The sequence below is a fragment of the Neofelis nebulosa genome, chromosome 7 (genome assembly GCF_028018385.1).
Source record: "Neofelis nebulosa isolate mNeoNeb1 chromosome 7, mNeoNeb1.pri, whole genome shotgun sequence".
NCBI classification, from domain to species: Eukaryota; Metazoa; Chordata; class Mammalia; order Carnivora; family Felidae; genus Neofelis; species Neofelis nebulosa.
In genome coordinates, this window is record NC_080788.1 from 22,437,387 (window position 1) to 22,462,653 (window position 25,267).

General features: G+C 41.3%; 1 protein-coding gene across 2 annotated transcripts in view; it reads right to left on the minus strand.

The window, feature by feature from the left end:
• OTUD7A (OTU deubiquitinase 7A) overlaps positions 1-25,267 on the minus strand; it is a 391,197-nt gene that overhangs the window by 170,437 nt on the left and 195,493 nt on the right. For both annotated transcript variants that reach the window (XM_058736847.1, XM_058736845.1), the window contains 2 exons: positions 3,759-3,852; positions 1,908-2,062 (listed from right to left, as the gene is read on the minus strand). In XM_058736847.1, coding sequence (XP_058592830.1) covers positions 1,908-2,058 — 151 coding nt within the window. In that variant the 5' untranslated portion in view covers positions 2,059-2,062; positions 3,759-3,852. The remainder of the gene's footprint in view (positions 1-1,907; positions 2,063-3,758; positions 3,853-25,267) is intronic.

Sequence of the window (25,267 nt, forward strand, 5' to 3'; positions counted from 1 at the left end):
GTTTGGGCCCCGCATTGTTCTCTGCACTGACAGTGCAGATCTTGCTTGGGGTTTCTCTTTCTCCCTCTCTCTCTGTCCCTCCCTCAGTCTGTTTCTGTCTCTCTCTCAAAGTAAATAAACTTAAAAAAATAAATCTATGCATGTGTTAAAATTCTTAGAATTGCACCCCAAAAGGTCAATTTTTCAGTATTTTCATTTAAAAGATAAAATTAAGGAAGAAAAAAGCTGACAATTCTCATTTTCTATTTAAGGCTGTCTAGATATTAAGCACAATGTCAGTGCCAGTTACCGAGGCTGCAATGTCAAAGGGGATCTTCTCCAACTGTTTTTGTTTGTTTGTTTGTTTTTTCAACTGTTTTTTGAGCCTCTGCTACACACAGGTCACTCTAAGCATTTGACACCACAGCTTCTAATGCGTGTAATCACCCTGGAAGGTGGGTTAGTCTCAATATACAGAAAAAACTGAGGTTAAGGGAAGAAAATAATCTGCCCTATGTGTCACAGGCAGTAAGTGGCTGGATCTGGATTTGGCCCCAGCTCTCGCTGCCAACCTCATTCTGAACCTGCCTCTTTGCACTGCTGCTTACTTCAGAACAACGGAAATGCAGGGAGAGGATGTGACTACTGGGAGCTGAAAATCGCACTTTGATGTATGTATGTCATAAATGTTCAGTAAGCATATTTTATTCTGAACTCTGAGTTTGTCTGACATTCTGGGAGCTTCAGGGAAAGTTAAAAATTGCACTGTTGCTGCTTCCCTATTGCCATTTTCTCAGAACCCTTGAAGAGCTGGCTTTTAATTTTCACTAGGATTGAGTGGTAACCTCCACCATTCCCACAAATGTAGAGTAATCCACATCGTTTCCTAAGTGAATTAAGGGATGACAGTGATTTATGATACTTAACCAAGTCTTAGCTAATTCCATAAACAGTGGCTTATACATTTGAAGCCAAGGGTAATCATTTAAAAATTCTCTCACGCATTTGTTTGTTCTGAGGAATTATAACAGGCTCTTCCCACCTTTTACCCCACCAAACACACACACACACACACACACACACACACACCACAAAGATTTTCAAAATACACAAAGTAAATCCATTTTAGAGCTTGAGACAGAAATTGCACATTTTTCATGTAACAAATGATATCTACATGTACAGCTTGATGATGAATTCTGCCTTCTTGTGTATGAATTATTACCACTTATTTTACTGGCTGCTAGGTGGTTTTTATTCATCAAAAACTTTGGCCTAAAGTATTTTTGTCTCAGTGAAGATAGAGATGAGAAATGTTCAGGTCTTAGGGTGCCTGTGTGGCTCCGTTGGTTAGGCAACCAACTTCGGCTCAGGTCATGATCTCACAGTTTGTGAGTTTGAGCCCTGTGTTGGGCTCTGTGCTGACAGCTCAGAGCCTGGAGCCTACTTCAGATTCTGTGTCTTCCCCTCTCTCTCCCCTTCCCCTGCTCATGCTCTGTGTCTCTCTGTTTCTCAATAATAAATAAACGTCAAAAATTTTTTAAAAAAGAAATGCTCAGGTCTCCAATAAAATGTTTTCTTGAATGTTCTATGATTTCTGCTCTATGGAATATATTTCTGCTCTATTGAATATAGTTCCTTTATAAAAAGTGATTTCTGATAAATTGATTCAATATCTTTAAGCTTTAATGCAAAGCAAAGCCGAACTAATAATGCCTTTTGCACTATTACTGTAGAATTGAGTAATCTATTCCATACTCAAAATAAAGCCAAGAATAACAAAAATAATTTCATCACCCCCCCCCCACCTTTTTTTAAGAGTCCAGGTACAACCATTGTCAGGCAAGAAAAATCTTCTTATCTTTTGTCACCGGGTTGCAAAGTAGTTAGGGCCAAGAGAGTGGCGTGGGATGAGGAGGCCAGCTTACCTTCCAGCAGGTCTCTGGCCAGACCAGGTTCTGCCCCTGTGGACCGAACAAAGTCTGACAGGACTGCGTCCATATCAAGAGTCATAGGATCATGTAGAAGGGCTGCCCAACACTCAGCCGAGGTGGGGTTTGGAAGCAGGCTAGAAACCATCCATCTGCAAGAAAGAAGAGGGAAGCCACAGTGCTGTAAGTGGGGATGTAAGTGGCAAAAGTGCACGTGAGTGAGAACACACAGAGAATGGAGAGAAGCCATTTCTGCCTGTTTGGGATAACTGCTCCATTCTTCATGTAGGACACTGAATAAAACTCAAATCCAAGTTTCATCCCTCTGAGTGTGCCCTATGAGAGAAGGGGGGCATTATGAACTAAAGTGTTTCTGACCTTATGTTCTGTTACCTCCAATGACAGCTGGTTGAAAAGAAGATAGAGTAGATTCTTTACAAAAAAAATCAAACACCTGGGGCTCCTGGGTGGCTCAGTTGGTTGAGCGTCCAACTCTTTGGCTCAGTTCATGATCTCACAGTCCTCACACTGGGCTCTGCGGTAGCAGCGTGGAGCCTGCTTAGGATTCTCTCTTCCTCTCCCTCTGCCCCTCCCCTACTTGTGCTGTCTGCATCTCTTTCAAAATAAATAAATAAGAACTTAAAAAAAATCAACCCCCTAAGTACACGTTGATTAATCTGGAGTTACTCTTGATTTCCAATCCTCTTCCAAGTTACTCAAACATGTAACACTTCCACAGTGTAACTGTGTCACCCACCATATCCCAATTACAGGCTTTATCAGTGTGCCAACCCACCCCCTCAGCTCTCACCCCCCACTTGGCTCTTCGGAAGGAGTCCACATAATCCAGAGTTGACTGAGATACCAAACTTGCTGAGATGTCTGCTAAGCTATCTGTCATCTCTCCAAGAACCATGACAGTCACAGTAACAGCTGAACAAAATTCATAAGGATGCTAGATTTCCCAGGTAGGATAATCCTGGTTAGAAACGTACAACAGATATCCTGCAGCCTGACCACAAGAGGCACCAGCCAATTGCTGGAGGAAAGCAACCAGCACATGGCATGTGAGGCTCACACTGGTGAACCGGTGCTGGGCCACTGGTGGATACCTGGTCATGGCTGATAAAATGGAAATGTATCCCTGTGTTTGCATACATAAGGGGTGGGCAAGTTATGGCCCATGGGCCACCTGTGACCCCCATCTGTTTTTGTAAATAAAATTGTATTGGAACACAGTCACATCCATTCATTTACATGTTGTCTCTGGTTGCTTTTGCACATGGCTGAGTTGAGCAGTTAACACAGAGACCACAAGGCCCACAAAACTAAAAACATTTACTATCTGGACTATTACAGAAAGTTTGCTGAGACCACTGTAGATGTTATACTGATATAAAAGGCTATGGAAAATTTTACACTGGCATAAAGTAAGCATATAATTAAGTATGCTATTAATTTTACCCATTGTGGGGTGAGTTCAAATCCCATGCTATTGCTGAGTGTCCTTTTCCTTCTTTCCAGATAACCACCACTTGGACGCTCTGCTCTGTAGGCCAGGTTCTCTGACAACTGCTGCTGCTTTGGAGCCAGGCACGCTGGCCTAACCTGAGCCCCAGACCTGCCACTATGGGGAGATGTGACATGCTGTCTAACCTCTTTGATCCTCTTTGTGTATTTGTAAGGGGGAATAAGCTCATCTATGGTTCAAGACTATTAAGATGGGGGATCAGGCAGGGAGATGTGTGACCTCAGAGATGTTCACTGTTTTTACACTATCTTGCACATGGCTCTTAGTTGGGTGGAACTTTTGGTTGGTGTTGCTGGAAAGAAAGAAAACTATTTGACCTGATGTATATGGTACCAATTAGGAGATTGCCTTCTTCCTTCTCTCCACGTACTGGAGCCTTGGCTGGTGGAGCTCCTCTTTTGTCACTTCCACCTGGGGGGCAAATCAGAGAATAAGAGTATGTTATTCTTAATTGCAGACAGAGCTGAAGGCTTTGCTTCTTGTCACATGAGGCTGCATCTGAGACATGGTCAACAGTCTGTGGCCCATTGCTCCCCGACTGGGCCCCACAGGCACCTGCCTACTAGCAACCATCAGCCCCTGCATCCAGGTGGCTTCTGCAAAGGAAGGGGTACCTCAACTTACTTCATTTTAGTAGGTATCCATATTTCAATGAGTATCCCTTTCACAGTACAGAGCTGTTATAAATCCTGCTACCAACACCTAGTTAATACATTTAACCTTAGCTGTTTTTTTATTGTGAAAACATATGTAACATGAAATTTATCATTTTAACCTTTTTGAAGTGCACAGTTCAGTGGCATTACCATTCACAGTGATGTGCAAATATCACCACCATTATCTCTAGAACATTTTCATCTTCCCCTGTACCCATTAAACACGAACTCCCCATTTCTCCCCCATCCCCAGCTTCTGGCAACCACTGTACTACTTCTGTTTCTGAATCTTACAACTCTAGGTATGTCATAAAAGTGGATCCTATAATACTTGTCCTTTTGCGACTGGTTTAGTTTGCTTAAGGGTAATGGCTTCAAGGTTCTTCTGTGTTGTAGCAGGTCAGAATTTCTTTCCTTTTTAAGGCTTGTCTTGGTCTCTTTGGGCTGCTGAAACAAAATACCACAGACTGGATGATGTAAACTAGAGACATTTATTTATCACTGTTCTGGAGGCTGGGAAGTCCAAGATCAAGGTGTTGGCAGAGCCAGTGCCTGGTGAAGGCCCACTTCCTGGCTTGCAGACTGCCTACTTCTTGCCTTCTTGCTGTGTTCTCACAGCAGAACTCACTAGAGAAAATGAACTCTAGTCTCTCTTTCTCACAAGGACACTAATACCATCATGGGGCTCCAACCTCATGACTTCATCTAGACCTCATTACCTCCTGAAGGCCCTGCCTGCTAATATACCACATTGGGGGTTAGGGCTTCAACATATATGAATTTTGAGGGGACACGCAGATGCAGTTCACAAGGCTGAATAATATTCCATTGTATGGATATACCACCTTTTGTGTATCTGTTCATCTGTAGCTGGATGCCTGTGTTGTTTCCACCTTTTGGTCATTGGGAGTAATTCCGTCAAAATATTTTTACGCTCATATAGGTCACCGTGCTGTGACCATGACAAGCTTTTGCTAGTGTTAGAGTGCAGATTTATGCCTACTACCTCCTTCTTTGTACCTTGTCCTCCATGCAGAGATTAAAGAGTGGGTTTAAAATATACTTTTTTTTAAACCACATTCAAATATAACCATTTGCATGAAAAGAAGTTACTCTGCCTATCCCCTGAAGGCTTATTTTTTAAACCTCATACCCCCACCCCACCCCACCCCACCCACTGCCACCAAAGCCTCATATTCAGGCACTGTGATGACAGGGGCAGATGGGCCATGGGGATATAGGCTTCTGGCCACCTTGGCCACCCTCACCCTGTTGCCCCATGCCATCTCTTCAAGTGCACTGCTGAGTCCCTCAACCTACATTTCATGGGCCCATGTACCCATACTGCCTTCTACTATTGGTGTGAAGTTCAGGGGGATCATGCCCTGGCTCTGCAATCCTTCTCATTCCTGTGCATCTTGGCCGTGGGACAGAACTCCTCTGAGGGTCTCACCCTGGGAACAGTGGTGTGCCAAACTGTTCTCACTCTGACTTCGTCTTAGGAGAGGTGGTGCAGCATGGGAATAGAAGGTTGGCCCAGGATTCAGTCTCTTGGTGCCACAGTTGTCCCATCACTACTGCCTGTATGGCCCCAGGTCTTTGACCCCATGAATAAGGACCCTGTCTGTTGTAATATCCCACGGTTGGACTGTCTCAGAAAAGAGAGAAGAGCAGTTTTCCAACTGCTATGTGAAAACTGATAAGAAATGAAACTCAGGTTCCTTCTGCCATCTTAACATGTGTGTGCATCTACCACTCTTTGGCTTCTGAGCAGCCCCATGAGACAGACCATGGTGGGTGAAGTGCACAGCTGAGGGGCAGCACTGTCTCCCTGAGGGCTTCAGAGACCAGTCTTTTTTTTTAAGTATTATTTTTATTTATTTTTGAGAGAGAGATAGAGAGTGAGCAAGGGAGGGGCAGAGAGAGGGGTGGACAGAATCCCAAGCAAGCTCTGTGCTGTCAGCGCAGAGCCCGATGCAGGGCTCAAACTCACGAAGTATGAGATCATCACCTAAGCAGAAATTAAGAGTTGGATGCTTAACCGACTGAGTCACCCAGGTGGCCCCAGAGACGGGTCTTAACAGGCCCTGTGGGGGATGGCCCATTGCCAGCTGGTCACAGACCAGCAGGACAGTGGCAACTGCCTGAACACCAGATTCCTGCCTAGGCATTTTTCTAAAAACCACTTGGTTGAACATCCTCTGCATTGAATAGGTATTTTTATTACTCCTCTTTATGAGTGAGGTGATGGAGGTTTGGAGAAGGGAAGAGCTGGAGCGGGGGGGGAAACACTGCAGAGATGTGCCTGGTTTCCACATGCAGTCCTCTTCCTCTTGCTCCCAGAGTGGTCAGTGGCCATTCACCTTCCTCCCTTCAGGCAGCAAGGCTGGGCTGACCATGGGGTCCAGAGGCCCTTCCCATGCTGATCTCTCTCTCTTACAGCAGCCTGGCCCTGCCTGCCCCTCTTCCAGACCCTGGCCCTCTGCTTCCCAGGCAGGATTCCTTTCCCTTGATTCCCTGAGGTCATACTCCTGGGAGAGCTTCCTGCACACTCACAAGTATGCTCTCTTGCCTGGTTCTTACTGAAAATGTTCCTCACATGGCTCCCTTCAGAGTCCAGCTTCGCTGTGACAAGGCTGTGTGCCTGACCCCTGTCCAACCTCCGAGCTGTGCTCTGTCCCAGCGGGGTCCCCTTAATTCCTGTGACAGTGTAAATAAACTATCATGCCACTCTCCCCCCCCTCAACATACTAGAGGGGACAAAAGCAACTGCCATAGGTCTTTTTAATATCTGCATATTAAATGTGGCTCTCTGCCTCTGTGTCTCTTTGTTTCTGACGTGGGTGCATGCGTGTGTATGCATGCGTGTGTACACACATGTGTGTATACACACACACAGGAACACACGTCAGATGTGGAGGGCTGGGGGAGGAGTTCATCCACTGGTGGAATCACAGGGGCTGATTCTGACGTGGACGGGGTGGTCCTATTCCATACTTTGGGAAATACTGACAAAACTGGAATATTGATAAAATGCACTATCTGCATATTTCATTACACATTAGGCTTGTGTTCGTTATTAAATAGGAAGGTTAATGTGAAGTTTAAATTATAAGCTCCTACTAGCCAAATGAAGCAAAAACCATCCAACTTCCTAGAAAGCACTCCATACATTTATTTAAAAGAACTTTGTTTTGGGGCACCTGGGTGCTCAGTGGTTTAAGCAACTGACTTTGGCTGAGGTCATGATCTCTTGGTTCATGAGTTCAAGCCCTGTTCAGGCTCTGTGCTGACAGCTTAGAGCCTGGAGCCTGCTTAGGATTGGATTCCGTGTTTCCTCTCTCTCTGCCCCTCTCCTGCTTGGCTCTGTCTCCTTCTCTCTCAAAAATAAATAAACATTAAAAAAAATAAAAACACTTTGTTTTGGTTTAGTTAATTAGATATGGGCATGAGTATGCGACTTTGTTCCCTCCCCATCAAGGGGCTGAGTGGGGAAGAACCCTCCTCCTTAGCTCTGCCCCATCCTAAGTGCCCTCCCTGAGGAGGCTGATGGCTGATGGCGGATGCATAACAAACAATGGGGAATGGCTGCTCTATCAGGCATGGCAGGGTTTGGTGGGATTTACAGGAGATTAAGTGAATCACAGTGTCCATGAAAGAGCTCTGTAAACAATTAGGAGCTGTACAGATATTTAAGATCATCCTCTTGTTACTGGGGGTCAGAGCCAGGCCCTCTGGAACAGTGATTCTCAAACAGTGATTCCTCAGAAGGGCAGCAACAGGTTCCCCCTGGGAGCTTGCTACAAATGCCTGTTCTCAGGCCCCACCCCAGGCCTGCTGAATCAGAATCTCTGGGGGTGGGCCCTAACAATTGGTTTGACATGTCCTTAGGGGATTCCATCCTGTGCTGAAGTCCCAGAACCACTGCTCTCAGAGATGTGAATTTAGCTTGCTAATGAGCATTTCTAAAAGAGGCAAAAATAATGATACAGCATTAGAACCAACATGGTGACATTTTTCCCCTTTATAATTGTCTTTTATTTTGTTGATTTCTGCCTTTCCATTTCCCTAACCAAATTTTATTCCCTTCCTTCTTCAGCTGAAATACAGAATTGGTCAGATTTTTAGAACACACACCTCTGATCAATGAACTTCCTGTTCTGCCCACTGGCTCCTGAGACCTCCATCCAGGGCAGCCCCTGATGAGGCTCCCCCTCCTTCCCAGTTGTGCTCACTGTCCTTATTCATCACTTGGAGATGTCCTCTCTGGCCATACTAACCCTGCTGCACAGGCTCACACAGAGCTCCCCTCTCCCTGCACAGCCCAGGCGTGCCTCCAGTACTCTGTTTTGGAATCAGTGTTCATGCTGCATGGGTGTTCCTGACTTCAATACCACATTCTGTCCAGTAATCAAGATGCCTGAATTCATTTATTATTCAAGCAATGAGCATTTATTAAGTTGCTATTACCTTTAGTTACTATTCTAGTGAGTGTGTGAGGCTCAAACACTAGGAACCATGAGCCCTTTGGGCTCCCCCAGGAGCTTCCCAACAAGCAGAGAGATGCACAAACAGGTGCGGGCCGTAGAGACCGCTGGATTTGGGCCATTGTGCAGTGCAGGGATTGGTCTAACTAGAGAGAGGAAGATTTCAGGAAAAAGATGTAGCCAGGATAAAGAGTAAAATTGCATCAGGATCTATTTTTCATTAATTTCATTTCAGTGGAGCCTAAGTAAAGCACGTCTCAATTGGATTTGTCAGCAGATGTTATAACCAGAGACTGGAAGGCAGCAAGATAGGATAGAGACCCAGACTCAGAGATGGAGGTGGAGGCTGGCAGTCTGACCACTGGAGACAGACAGAGGAAGACCTTGGGGAGAATGAGTACCTGAGGGTTATTCTCCACCCCAGAACAGCAAACAAGCTAGTCAATGCCTTGCATGTAATTGTCTGTAATGTCCGTTTATTCCAACAGAGGGCCTGCTGTTTGAGTGCCCGAATCCAGCTTCTTTCTCCTTTAGCCTCTCCAGGCTTCTCAGTGCCTGGCACCCAGCAGGGCCAGGACTAGGGCGAGGAAGGTGAGACACTTGCCACAAAACTTAAGGCGCTGCAAAGATCTTGGAAATCAAGTGCTACATCAAAAAAATCAAACTTGGGGCTCCTGGATGGCTCAGTTGGTTAAGTGCCCAACTTCAGCTCATGTCATAATCTCACGGTTCATGGATTCAAGCCCTGCGTTGTGTTCTGTGCTGACAGCTCAGAGCCCGGAACCTGTTTCCAATTCTGTGTCTCCATCTCTCTCTGCCCCTCCTCCACTCACTTTCTGTGTGTTTCTCTCTCTCAACAATAAACATTAAAAAAAAATCAGGGGCACCTGGGTGGCTCAGTTGGTTAAGCGTCTGACTTCGGGTCAGGTTATGATCTCCTGGTTTGTGGGTTGGAGCCTGGTGTCCAGCTCTGTGCTGACAGCTCAGAGCCTGGAACCTGCTTCGGATTCTGTGTCTCCTTCTGTCTCTGACCCTTCCCTGCTTGCACTCTGTCTCTCTCTCTCAAAAATAAATAATAAACATTAAAAAAATTAAAAAAATCAAACTTAGTGAAAGAATATTCTTGATGAACACATTTTTTTCTTTTTTTTAAATGTTTATTTATTGTTGAGAGAGAGAGAGAGAGGGAGAAAGAATGTAAGTGGGGGAGGGGCAGAAAGAGAGAGGGAGACACAGAATCAGAAGCAGCCTTCAGGCTGAGCTGTCAGCACAGAGCCCAACATGGGGCTTGAACTTATAAACTGCTAGATCATGGCCTGAGCCAAAATTGGAGGCTTAATTCACTAAGCCACCCAGGCACCCCATTGAGCAAAATTTTAAATGAAGGCAGGATCATTATGGCTAACTCTTCCTTTGCCTCAGGCACTGATTTTCAGTTTGAACCAGGATTCAAATAAGGCCCATGGATTGTTAACTGGTTGATAGGTTTTTTTTTTTTTTTTAATTTATAGGTTTTGCCTCCATCTTCTTTTTTCTTCAGTTTGTTGACAAAGCTTGATCAAATCTATTAAAAATAGTTTATATATAGTTTTCTATCTTTTCCTTAATGCTTTGGGATTTTGAGTCTTAATTTAAATTTTTTTTCGTTTCCAGATTATAGAGAAATTCACCCATGTTTTCTTCTACTAATTGAAAGGTTTTATTTTTTATATTTAAAATTCTTTTTTTTAATTAAAAATTTTTTTTGTAAACATTTATTTATTTTTGAGAGAGAGAGATAGAGCACAAGCAGGGGAGCAGAGAGAGCAGGAGACACAGAATCCAAAGCAGAGTCCAAGCTCCAAGCTGTGAGAGCCAGATGCAGGGCTCAAACTCACAGACCGCGAGATCATGACCTGAGCCGAAGTCGGCCACTCAACCAACTGAGCCACCCAGGCACCCCTATATTTAAAATTCTGATGCAGTTGGAGTTGATCCTGGTGTATCAAGTGAGGAATGGATCCAATTTTATCACTTTCCCTATGTCTGTCTAGCTATTCCAACACCGCTTACAGAAAAACCCATCGGTGAGTAAGCACCACTAATTTCAGATGCCTCCCTTATTGTATGTTAAATTTGCATATGCAGTTGGGTCTATTTCTGTATTTTTTGTTAGATATATGCCTAGGTATTCATAAAAGGTATCTTTTTTCCCATTATGTGTGTTAACTGGTTATCATATTAATAAACAAAGCTATTGATTTATGGGTGTTAAATTTTTTAAGTTATTTTCTGTATATATATATATATATATATATGTATGTATATTTTGCTTTTATCTTATTTTTTATTTTTTTAATTTACATCCAAATTAGTTAGCATATAGTGCAACAATGATTTCAGGAGTAGATTCCTTAGTGCCCCTTACCCATTTAGCCCATCCCCCCTCCCACAACCCCTCCAGTAACCGTCAGTTTGTTCTCCATATTTATGAATCTCTTCTGTTTTGTCCCCCTCCCTGTTTTTATATTATTTTTGTTTCCCTTCCCTTATGTTCATCTGTTTTGTCTCTTAAAGTCCTCATATGAGTGAAGTCATATGATTTTTGTCTTTCTCTGACTAATTTCACTTAGCATAATACTCTCCAGTTCCATCCATGTAGTTGCAAATGGCAAGATTTCATTCTTTTTGATTGCCGAGTAATACTCCATTGTATATATATACCACACCTTCTTTATCCATTCATCCATCGATGGACATTGGGCTCTTTCCATACTTTGGCTATTGATAGTGCTGCTATAAACATTGGGGTGCATGTGTCCCTTCGAAATAGCACACCTGTATCCCTTGGATAAATACCTAGTACTGCAATTGCTGGGTCATAGGGTAGTTCTATTTTTAGTTTTTTGAGGAACCTCCATACTGTTTTCCAGAGTGGCTGCACCAGCTTGCATTCCCACCAACAATACAAAAGAGATCCTCTTTCTCTGCATCCTCGCCAACATCTATTGTTGCCTGAGTTGTTAATGTTAGCCATTCTGACAGGTGTAAGGTGGTATCTCATTGTGGTTTTAATTTGTGTTTCTATGGCTGTTAAATTTATATTCTATTTTACAAAATCCTAATGTTTATAGAAATTTTTCCAAAGCTTCTTTTTCTAGTTATACAATCATATCAGATGAAAATAGAGATTGTGTTACCCCCTTAATTTTCAATTCTTAAGCCTTGTTTTCTCTTGCCTGATTGAGTTGACTAACTCAATATAATAGTAAATATTAATAGAAATAATGGGATTTGCTTTACTCCTAAGTTTAGCAGGAATAATTTTGGTATTTCTACATTGAGTAAGATGGTGGCTCCTGGGTTTTGAACTATCTACACATACTCACATGCCCATACATATGTTTAGATAGCATCCATATGCCTTAATCAGTGGTCTTGTCATGAATGGATGTTGACTTTCACTTTCTTTTTTGTTAAGCTCTATTAATATGATAAATTCTATTAATGGACTTAAATATTGAACTTTACTCATATTTCTGGAATAAATCTTTTCTAAAATGTTTATTTGGGGGGGATACAGAGCATGTGTGAGTAGGGGAGGGGCAGGGAGAGAGGGAGAGAGAATCCCAAGCAGGCTCCACACGTACCCTGGAGCCTGACATGGCGCTTGATCTCATGACTGTGAGACCCTGACTTAAACCAAAATTAAGAGTTGGATGCTTAACTGACTGAGCCACCCCAGCACCCCTGTAATAAATCTTTAATAATCCATTGGTATTTCTTTTTTATGTTGCTTTTGATTCAGTTTGCTAATTTTTATTTAAAATTCCTACATTGATATTAATGCATTAGCTTGATACATTTTTTAAAATTTTTATGTGCAATCTCTGTCAGGTATTATAGCCGTTATACACAAAACAAAATTAGAAGCTAATTTTCCTTCTCAATTCTCTTGCAATAACCTAAGTAGCATTGGGGTCATCTGATATTGGAAGATTGAACATTCCCTCTGTTCTTGAGGCTTTTTTGGGATAAACTCTTTTACACCTTCTCTATTTTTTTGATGTTAATAACTCTGTTTAGACTTTCTATCTCTATAGGATTCAATTTTGTTAGACTGTATTTTCCTACAGATTTATCCATTTTATCTTGGGTTTCAAATTTATTTGAATGGAGTTGGACAATGAAAGCCATTCTTCCCATGAGTCTAAATTCTGTCTCTGTCTAAATGAGGAAAATAACTACTACTTGCTCAGTGCCTACAATGACATTGACTGTACTAGATGTTTTATGGGTGAGCTAACTGTAATACAGACAACTTTACAAGGGAAAAAGCTTTGTTCCCTTTTACTGAAGAGCAGACAGCTCAGTGGCAGACTTAGGAGTCTCACACAGATCCACTTTGATCCAAAGGTCACCATTCACCTTCCCTTTATAATAATGGTACAGGGGTCTTCAAATGTTCTCAAGTCAAAACGTCTGGTACCTTTGAAATATATTATGTGTGAAGATGCATGATCAGAAGCAAAACATTTCCTTAGTTGACACTCAATTATACCTTTTAATGATTTTCTCACGGTATGGAAAAATGGAAGAAAAGTCCCTCCTAAAATTTATAAATGAATGAATGAATGAATGAATGAATAAATAAGTATGTACTTATTTTTGAGAGATGAAGAAAAAAGAAGCAGGGGAGAGACAGAGGGAGACAGAAGATCCAAAGCAGGCTCTGTGCTGACTGCAGAGAGCCCGACACAGGGCTCGAGCTCGTGAACCACGAGATCATGACCTGAGCTGAAGTTGGATGCTTAACCAACTGAGCTTCCCAGGTGGCCCTAAAATTTATATTTTTTGGAACAGTAGTGAGTATAGGATATACTGAGGTTTTCTCTTGTGTGCACTGAAATGATATATTCATCAATGAAATATCTGATTCTTCAGAGTTCTTAATACAAGAGCAGATGTACAGCTGTTACCATGTTCAAGGCTTATGATCTCCCAAGATTTATAGACTGTTCTTTCTATGTCACTTCCTGCCTTGAACTCACATTAAAGACTCTAGGCAATTCTTAAAGAATTTACAAGGAATAATAGCCACTAATTTTGACAATAATATTTTCACATGGAAGTTAATTTTTAAGACCATGAGACAAACCCTTATTGTGACTTGTAGAGAGCAGCTCCATCCTTGCAACTGTGTAATGTGCCCACACCCTAGAATGATCACCTTCCAAGGGAACTTGGATGTCAGAGGCATGATCTCATCCCTGCAAATCTGCAGCAGGCTTTCCTGCACAAGTCCAAGCCTCCAGCACTGGAATGCCTGTAAGACTCCCTTGCTTTGCAGGATTTATGTTTTTATTCTCCAGGCTCACAAATCTAGCTGTTACACTGGAATAAAATATGAGTCTGACCAGATCAGTGTGCCAGCAACAGGGTTTAAAAGGATCCGAACAATGCACTAATCGAGTTTATATTTATTAGTAGTAGTAACTATATTACTACTACTAATAAATAATATTAGTAATATAAATTACTAATAAATTAGCATTATATTATAATTAGTATATATTATTACCATTTATTTCATCATTTTATTCAGCTCTCCTTCTGGGAAAAGACATTTTCTATTTTCTATTAACTGTCTATTTTTTAGACAGTTTTCTATTAGGTTAAAAGAGCCTAAAGGGTCAAGCCCTCTCCATGTCCCTCTCCTTGTCATCATGATACAAAAGGAACCCTTTGAACACTGCATGTATGTCCTGAGCTGCTACCTCTGTCTATTTGCCTCCTTTTCTCTCTCAGAGGGCTTCCCTAGAGGGCAGAATTCTTGTTTTATTTGTCTTAATATCACCATAAATTGGAGTATACCAGAATATTAAATCTAAGTTCCTACTCCATTTTGATGGGTAGACATGAAAATAACCATAATTCATCTTTGATTGGGATAAATACTATTTATAAGAAAAATTATTAGAATACTATAGAGGAACAGTTCTCTCTGACCAACAAAATGAAGAAGGCCAAAGGAAGATGAGTTTTTCAAAAGGATTAGGAAGACTGAAAAGACATTTCAAGCTGGATGAGCACCACAAGCAGAGACCAAGAGGCACAAACACATTTGCACATCCAGGGGCAGGAGAGACAGTGGGCACAGAGACTGTACATAAAGGTTAGGGTCAGACCCTGTGGGATGTCTGGATAAGTAGCTGGATTCTAACATGAGGTCAGTGGGAAGCCACCGGAAATTTCTAAGGAGAGAATAGACATTGCTTGAGGAAAACAAAGACACAAAAATTTGGTAACCAAGTGGAAAAATGGATCAAAAGCATATAAAGAAATGGGAAGGTACCCATTCATTTTCTTAGATGTTGCTCAGCTTATATTCATTCCTCTACTGCTGGTAGAACCTTGGTTTATCCTGTAGCAGCAAAGAACCCTTGATTTTCAGAGAAAACTAAATTCCTAGCACCGGGGGATGAATCAAAATGGGTCAAAGCCAGTCATTATTACTCTTTTCCCTTGATCTGGAATTCACCAGTCTTGATGTAGCCATAATGAATGATTCCATCTACTGATGGAAACAGAAGTCAACTGCACTGAGTTTATGAGTTTTTGGGTGGGTTTATGCTTACCTGATAGAAGGGGATAGGCTTAACTGTAACAGTCCCTTCTTACTTTGCCTTTCCTCCTCCTTTCTTAAGCAAGGAAATGATATCTGCAAGTATAACCATCATCCTGGGACTATGAGGTAGAAAGCCAGAGGACAAGACCCAACATGCAAAGATGGTAGAAAGCTTATCCCTGATGGTATCAGAGAACATTTGCCCCAGACCTAGACCACACCTCTGGACTTCCGATTATTTTTCTCATATAAATAGCTATTTGTTTAAGCCAAATAAGTCAAATAATTAAATACTTGTAGCTAAACTTATTAGTTGCTACATGAAGGTAGAATAATTCAGATGTCAGAATTAGAAAAGAAGTAACAGAAAAGAGAAAATCATAGGCCAGTGTTATTTATAAACATATATGTAAAGTTTAAAATAAAAGATTAGCAAATGAATCTGAACTGTAGCAAAAGACATAAAAAGACAAAGAAGGGGCCTGGCGCTGTAGCACCAAGTGTCTTGGATAATGGTGATGAAGGATAGATGGAGACTTAGGTAGAAGGAGAATAGTCTGTGGGAATTTCTGGAGCTGCCATGTGGCCATCCCTGGAACGCCTCACTCCTGACTCACACGAGAGTATGAGTCTTGCTAAACCCCCTATTATTTCTTCTGTTACTAACAGCCAAACATAATTCTAATGCCAATGTGCTATATTAACAAATTCCAGGAGAAAAATTATATGGTTATCTCAAAAGGTGCCAAAAAGTCCACATTCATGCATTATATCAACTCAAAACAAACCACGAATTAACAAAGGGATTTGATCCTGGGAGTGACATCACTAGGATGGTAACATAGGTTATTCTGACTTCACTCCCCTTCTCAAGAAAAACTGACAACTATTCAAGAACAAGACAATACTGAGAGAATCTTAGAATATGGGGGGGCACTTCACCCCCCACCCCCTGCAGCACAGAGAGCAAGAAAGACTGCATTAGAAGGATAAGTGAAGCAGCTCCATGTTAATCACATCGCCTCAGCCCCAGGCCAGTGTAGCACCACTGAGAGGTCTCCCTTTATCTTCTGGTTCCTCCAGTGGGAAAAGAAAACCCAGGGGGGACAGCCAGCTGGCCCAGCATGGGGGTTACTTTGCTGGAGTCCTTACTCTGATCCCACACCACGGGAATTACAAGGGAATCTGTAGGGCTCAAACATTGTGAATCTGACTGTCCCAGAGAAGGGGGAGGAGCTTGCAATCATCAGCAAATGAATCCAAACATATAAAAAGAAATAAAAAGATGAAGATCATGTTGGCAGACTGAGCTCATACCTGCAGTGTTCCAAGCAGTAATCCCAACCAGTGGTTTTGTTCATCTGCAGAACTAAGTTGGGGATGTGTGGAGGGCACACTGACCTTGGAACTCAGCAGGGTGCAGATCTGCCTGATTTGGTTCCTCAAAGGAGGAATTTTGCCAGCCCCAGGGTTTGGTTTGCCCACGCTCAGGCAAGGAGCTGAATCACAGCCCCATGTGTTGTGGAGAGTGTCTTCCAGCCCCATCTGACCAGAAGGGCTGGAAGCTTTGGAAGCTGTGCAGCCCAGCTGTGTTTGAGCCCAGAGGTGAGCAGACAGAGCCGAATGTCCCAGAGCAATGCTCTACCAGGCATTATACACCTGCAGGGGATTCATTCACAGCCAAGGCTGAGGGTAGCTCCTGGCCCTTCCCAACTGGAGTGCCTGTCTGGGAAGTGGAGCCTGGAGCAGCCCCTATCACCCCTCCCATCCAGGCAAAGGAGCTGACACAGCCCCATCCACTGTGGAGAGTGTCTCACAGCCCTATCTGACCAGAAGGGCTGGAGACAACTCCTGGAAGTAATCAAAAGTATGAACTTACAGTTATAAGATAAATAAGTACTAGGGATGTAAGGTACAACAGGATGACTATAGCCAACACTACTGTATCATATACAGGAATATTTTTTTTCCTTTTTTTCTTTCTTTTGTTTTTATCATATCTATCCAAGAAGATGGATGTTAGCTGAACCTATTGTGGTCATCTTTCCACAAAATATGTAAATCATACCATCATGCTATATGCCTCAAATGTATATAGTGATGTATATCAATTATTTCTCAATAAAATTAGAAAAAAAGGGTAATGATCCCCAACTTATAAGACTTGTCCCTACCTAATAATGAAAAGTTTAGAAATAATTCTGTCAAAGTTCAGAACAAAGCCATGACTAAATATTAGAACATATGTGAACATTTTAAATGGCTGGAACAACATCAACATACAAAATCCAATACCTTTTCTACATATCAGCATTAGCCAATTAAGCACTAAAACAAATTTAAAAGATCCATTTTATATTAGCCAACACCAAAAAGAAATTCTTATAGTTAACTAAGGATAACATAACAAAATGAGAGAAACCTTTTTGTTTTTGCTTTTGTTTGCAGAATACGGTCTTTATTGGAGGAGAAAAAGAAAAACAAATGACTATATTTTCAAGATGCCAATCCCCATATTTATAATAAATTCCATGCAATCACAACAGAAGTTTTATGAAAGTTAACAATTTCTAAAACTTAGAAGAACAAAGAAGTAAATTCTAAGATAACTTTGATAAAGACCAAAGTGGTTGCAGAAGTTTGTCCCATGTTGTGTCAAACATAAAAGTACTATGGGGTACCTGGATGGCTCAGGTTAAGCATCTGACTTCAGTTCAGGTCATGATCTCACAGTTTGTGAGTTCAAGCCCCACACTGGGCTCTGTGCTAACAGCTCAGAATCTGGAACCTGCTTTGAATACTGTGTCTCCCTCTTTCTCTGCATTTCCCCTGCTCACACTCTGTCTCTGTCTCTCTCTCTCAAAAAAAGAAATAAACATTAAAAAAAATTTAAGTACTGTGATTAAAGCAGCTTGGTATAGGGGCAGACAGAGTCACATAGACCAATGGGGGAGGGCAGGAAACACAGATATGTCTCCATGTGTGCATGTGTGCATGAGTGTGAGGGAGAGAGAGAAAGAATGAAGAGGAGGAGGAAGTCAAGAGGCAGAGAAAGGGAGGGAGGGAAGAGAAAAGGGAACCAGGAAGAGAATTTGCTATATGATTATGGCAGGTGCTGTTAATTTTTGATCTAATACCCATTCCCCTTGTTAGTTCATAGCTACTTGCTTTTGTTCCTGGCTGCAATGTACTCAGCCCCATATAATCAGTCATGATTGGTCTAAGCCAATCAAGACAATTCTGATTTCTGCTTTACCAGCTTTTCTTGCAGCTGAAAGTATCCAGATAACCAGTTTTTTCCCTCTCCACAAGCCTTAAAATTGTAAAAAGAAATATGCTAGGCTACTTTAAGTGAACATTTTGCTTTTCTAATAAAAGGGGCATGCAGAGAATTCTCCATTCTTCTCACCTTGAAAGGGATGCAAAAGGAAAGCTGTGCCAGCCTGTGATCATGAGGGAAATGTAAAGAGAATTTGAAAGGTGCTGCCCTGACATCACTGAGGAGCCAGCCCAAGGCAAGCACTGACCGCAGACTCTCTGATGAGTGAAAAAAGAAGATATCTAGTTAACTTGTTAACTTGACTGTCATTCGAGGTTGACGGCATGGCTATCTGATAGAATGATAAACAGAGAATCTCCTAAATTTGTGGAAATCCAGTGAGGATGGGACAATACCATAAAATAAGGTAGCAGTACATTTGGAAAAAAAAATTAGGCTTCCCACATTATGCCATTTACCAACAAATTCCACATGAGTAAAATACATACAGATAAGAAATAAAACCATAAGTGCACCAAAGGAAAGTGTAGGTGAGTATGCTTATGACCTTGAGGTAGGAAAGTGAGCTGCAGGACCTGCTTGAGGTTGACCACATCCCATTCCTCTTCCTCAGGGAACACATTTCCAGATTATACTACATGGTCCCCATGCAGCTGTGTGTGGCCATGTGACTACATTCTGGTCAATGGAATGTGACATGGAAGTGATGTGGACCATTTCTAGGACTGGCCCCAACCCCTCCCCACATTGGATCTTTCGCTTCTCTCTTATCTCTCACTTGCTACCTCACTAGAGAGGATTCCGTGGAGAGTCTGAGACCCTGAGTGATGAAGCATGGAAGGCACATGGTATAGTGTGAATCTGGGCTCTCCATGCAGTACATTGGGCTGACATGGCGAGAAATAAAGCTGTATTTGTTTCAAAGCACTGGGATTTGGGGGAATGTTTTTTGTAGCATTTGGCCTGCCCTGACAAATACAGGAACCCTTCTCGAGGCAAAAAGGCCCACAAAAGAAAAATTTGATAAAACTAATAATAGCAAAAATATAAAATCAATAAACAAACTTCCTAATGACAAAAAATACCATAGAAATGTCAAAGTTATATAGTAGAACAGAAGATTTTGAAAATTATATAATAAATAGGGGTTGGCACTCAGAATAGATGATGAAACACTCCAAAATAATTAGATAAAGACACATGGACCAATAGAAAAGCAGCAAGTTAGAATATGCAATTAAAAAGAAACGACCCATCAGCATGTGAAAAGATAATCAACCTTAGTTAACAATGAGGAACTTACAAATAAAAGTATAAAATAACCATGAATGATGCCTATCCACCCCTAAAAAAATTAAGTTTGAAAACAAGATTCCTGGTGAGGTGAATTGGGTAGTTTTTTACACTGCTATAGGTAGTATTTTGGGCTAGTGGTGAGGTCAGTGGAGGGCATTTTTGTTTTCAGTATCTAAATTAAAATTTTTTTTAAGTTTATTTATTTATATTGAGGGAGAGCAAGAGAGTGAGAGAGAGAGAGCAAGTGAGAGAGAGAACAAGCACAAGCGGGGAAGGGGCAGAGAGAAAGAGAGACAGAATCCCAAGCAGGCTCTGTCCTGTTCGCGCAGAGCCAGATGAGCCTTGAACTCATAAACTGTGAGATCATGACCTTGTGTGAGATCAAAAGTCAGATGCTTAACCGACTGAGCCACCCAGGTGCCCCAAGTATCCAATTTTTTTTTTAATGTGCATACTCTGTAACTCTACAATTCTGTCTCTCAGTATCTTCCTTAAAGTCAACCTTGCTCATGTGCATGAAGAAGCATGTGTAAGGGTGTTCCTTGCAGCACAACTAGAAATATAAAAAACAATTGTTTGTTAGTAGGAGGATGGTTCAATCAAGTATGACCCATCTAGAACGTGACCCGTGATATAGGTGTTAATATGGAAATTTCTCTAAGGCATATGAAAATATCCATGTATTATAGTGTGATTTACAAATGCAGAAAGGAAAAAAAATCTCTTGTAGATAAATGTCTGCAGGAGGCACATGTGCTATGACTGTGATGGCCTCTCAGCAGTGTGGGGCTGTGGGACGGAGTTGAGTAGGGTTTTTACTTTTACTTTATGGCTTTCTAAGCTCTTTGCCTGTGTGCTCAGGTAATACACTATATTTATTTATTTTTTTATTTTAGAGAGAGAGGGAGAGCGAGCAAGGGAGGGGCAGAGAGAGAGAGAGAGAGAAAGAGAGAGAGAATCCCAAGCAGGCTCCATGCTGAGCACCCTCAATGCAGGGCTCAATCCCATGACCCTGGGGTCATGACCTGAGCAGAAATCAAGAGTCAGATGCTCAACTGACTGAGCCATCCAGGTGTCCTGAGTAATACACTATATTTTAAACAATGTTTTCCACTGAAGCTATTGAATAAAATATGCCAGACGTGACAGGACCTGAATTAAAACATGGAAGCATAAATGAACAAGAGAAGAACAGAAAGATTTGGTTTGGTTGGACACGTGCTCAGTATTGAGAAGCAAAGGAGATAGTGTGCAGAGCACAGATCTTGGAGAAAGCTAGAGACAATTTTGAATTTCAGCTCTGCCATTCTTTGCAAGTGGGATCTTTGGGAAGTCACTAAACATTTTTGAATCTATTTCCTCATCTATACATGGGGAAGATGCTACATCTTTCTCATAATTTTATAAGGCTTAACAAAAGTTAAAAATCTATCTATCTATCTATCAATCAGATTTCTCTGCCTTGTCATAGCGACTGACACAGAGTCTCAGTGCCTACTAGTTTATCTCCCCACCTTTTTCTTTTCCCATCATTCCTTTATTTCTCCACTTCTATACTCAAATGCTGTTAACTGAGCCCTTGCTCTGTGTTAGGTGCCAAAGATACAATCCAAAATCAGATATGATCTCTGCCTTTGAAGAATATTGAAGTTAGTGGCCTAAAAAAATTAAAGAAGCAGGTACAACATGCAGTGCTTAGTGATATTAGAGAGACAAGATGGCAAAAATTCATTGGCAAGGAAGCTGCCCTCTGCTGGAGTGCAAGAGAGAAAGACAATGACTCTGAGGGAGTTATCCCTCATGAGAAAACCACTGTAGGACTAGGAATTGTGTAGGTTAGGGGTAGAGGGCTGGTCTTTGTGCGGGTGTAGAGTGGGGCAGTGTGGACAGAGCCAAAAAGATAGAGGAAGATGTGTACAAACCTGGAAGACAACAGAGCAAGGACATATTCCAGAAACAAAACTGTAAGTTTACAAAATTCATACAAAAGAGACCAAAGATAACCTAAATAAATGGCAAGATGTACTGTCTGCATGTACTGGATGTACTGTACTGTAAGATAAAGGACAGTTAAAATGTCAATCATTCTCATATTGATCTATGAATTCAATGCAATCTCAATCAACATTGCAGAAGGATTCTGTGTAGACAAGAGCAAGCTGTTTCTAAAATTCATATGAAAAGATAAAGGAGCTAGATTAGCCAAAACAATTTTGAAAAAGAAGACAATGTTTGAGGATTCACACTACCCAATTTAAAATGCATTATAAGCCTACAACTGGTGAAGATAGTAGGAATTGGACAAAGGTTAGACACATAGATCAATGGAATGGAAAATAGACAACAGCTTTTTCACAAAGGTACAAAAGCAATCCAATGCATAAAATACTAACTTCTCAACAAATGGTGCTGAAAAAGTGGAGATCAATATACCAAAAAAAAAAAAAAAAAAAGGAAAAGGAAAGAAAGGAGGAACAAAAAAAGAAACTCAATATATACATCACATAATATATAAAAATTAATTCTAAATGGATTATAAGTCATGTATGCATGTATATTTAAGTGTTCACTTGCTAGTGGGTATATGTACATGCTTGTGTGCATGCATGTCCGTATGAATCTGTTCATGTGTTCAGGAGTGTGTGTGAGTTTCTGTGTGTCAGTGTCTGACTGTATGTTCATATGTTTAATTTGGGTGTGGGAGCACAGACATGCATGTGTGCATGAGTGTGTGCATGTGTATGCAAGTGTATGCACAGTGTGTGTAAGTATAGTGTGTGTCTCTGTGTGTGTTAAGGGTTGAGGTGGGGAAAGCTGTCTGAGACATTTGGAGAGAAGTACCAGTGGGCTGCACATTTACATTTGGAGGTTTTCAGCATACTTATAGTAAGTGAAACAAAGGGAACAGATGCCATAATTCTTTTCTATTAAAAATTATTTAAATTTCGGGGGGGGTTGCTGGGTGGCTCAGTTAAGCATCTGATTCTTGATTTCAGCTCAGGTCGTGTCTCACAGTTTGTGGGTTCCAGGCTTGCATCAGGCTCTGTACTGACCGTGCAGAGCCTGCTTGGGATTCTCTCTCTCCCTCCCTGTCCACCCCTCCTCTGCTCATGCTCAGCCTCTCACTCTCAAAATAAACATGAAAAAAAATTTTTTAGACTTACTTAAATTTCATGGGATTCCTGGGTGGCTCAGTCAGTTATGCGTCAGACTCTTGATTTTGGCTCAGGTCATGATCTCACGGTTTGTGCCCTGCATGGAGCTCTGTACTGACAGCATGGAAACTGCTTGGGATTCTTTCTCCCTCTCTCTTTTCCCCTTCCTCTCTCTCTCTCTTAAAATAAATAAACTTTAAAAAATATTTAAATTTCACAAGCACAGGACAATTTCAGCTTTTGGAGTTTTATTTTTTTATAGGCTCATTATTAGTTGAATATTTATACATGTTAACAACTGATAAAATTCAGTGTGTTTTATCCAAATGTCTGTCTTTCTAAAAACAAACCAAATAAAAAAGGAAAAAAAATAATCCCTATGGATGATATTATCCTGGATGATTGAAAATTTTAAGTAGATGACATCTAGATGAATGGATTTTTACGAACCTACCCAGGTTTCTATAATTAATTACCTGGCAACTTTGTGACCCAACGTGTTAATCTACTAGCTGTTCTTTTTGAGTTACCTAGGTTTTAAACATTAGTCACTATAGAGACACCTGTTTTAGGACATAAATCCACACCGGCATGCAAACTAGGACAATTTACTTCTATTCCCTGGTTCTCATTGCTTCATATTTGAAATGAGGATAGTAGTTCCTATTATACATGGTTGTGGTGATGGTTACATAACACGATGTTGGCTTAGAGTGAGCACCAAAAAAGGGTAGGTATGATTATTATTGTTATTGCCTATTTACTTCTTTGCCAATATGCTCTTTAATAACTTTGAAACCTAATAGAACCCTCTGGAGTACCATTCTTTCAGAAAATTTGCTTCTGGTAGCTTTTGTATCATAGGAAAAGAACTTATAATTATTCAAAAGTTGTTTCTGTACTGAAATCGATGAATACGAAGTTCGACTTTACAGGTTCAGCTATTTGAGTCAAGAAAGAAAATGCCTTTTAAAGCAGAAAATATGTATGTCCACACTCCCCTGAGGAAAGAACGTTGAAACCAATTTCCCTCAAATGTTAAGCATTGATGGGCTGGAGACTAAATGGCAAGCACTGCAGCTCGGGAGGAAACAGTCACAGCAAGTCTGAAGCAACGGATTGTCAACCAAAAAATTCTTTTGTCATTGTCATGAATGGAGTTTTTTTTTTTTTTCTGAACTGCACGGTGTCCCCACAAATAAGCTGCCTCTGGGCTCAGCCCTCTCTAATCAATTGTCAGGGATGTAATCACAGCTACCAGAAAAGGGGAGAACAGGATGATGGAACAGGAATCAAGAAAGGAAGATTATTTTAAAGATTGTTAAAGAACAGGGACACGATAGGCAAGAAGGAGGGAGAAGGAAGATGGGAGAAATAGAGAAAGAAATGAAGGAGAGCTCAACTGAGAACAACATGCCCAAGTACAATCAACACTACACATTTCATAGATGCTGTATCAGTTACCTATTACTCTGAAACAAATTACTCCAAAATTTAGTGACTTAACATATTTATTATGTCACAGTTTCTCTGGTCAGGTATCAGGGTATGTATAACTGGGTCATCTGACTCAGAGTCTCTCATAGATTGCAACCAAAATGTTGGCTGGGGCTGCAGTCTTGCATAAAGGCTCCACCAGGGAAGGAACCCCTTCCAGGTTCACTCACGTGATTGTTGGCAGAATCATTTCTCGAAAGTCACTGAACTGAGAATCAATTTCTTGTCACATGGGATTTCCCCTGGTGAAACTGCAAAATGACAGCTTGTATCAGAGCAAGGACATGAGAAGAATCAGTGAGAGCATGTGCATAATGGAGCTTCCAGTCTTTTGTATCCTGATCTTGCAAGTGGCAGCCCATCGTATTTGCTGTACCCTGTTCATTGGGTGCAATTCACTAGGTGCAGCCCCCACACAAGGATGGGGGACAACACAAGGATGTAGATATCAGGAGGCAGGAATGATTGGGAGCCATGTCAGAAGCTTCCTACCACAGACGCCCTTGCAGCATCTATATGAGGGTTCAAGTTCATTGTGCAAGTCAAAAGGCAGCATCTTAATATGGTGCTACATGATCACTGATAATTTGTCAGGAATTTTTTAAAAAAGTTATTTATTATTGAGAGAGAGAGCACGCAAGTAGAGGAGGGACAAAGAGAGAGGGAGAGAGAATCCCAAGCAGGCTCCACACTGTCAGAAAGAAACCTGATGTGGGGCTTAAACTCATGAACTGTGAGATCATGACCTGAGCTGAAATCAAGAGACAGATGCTTTACCAGGTGCCCCATTCATCTTTTTTTTTTTTTTTGGCTAATTGTTGTAGAAAAATTTACTCTAAACTTGAAAA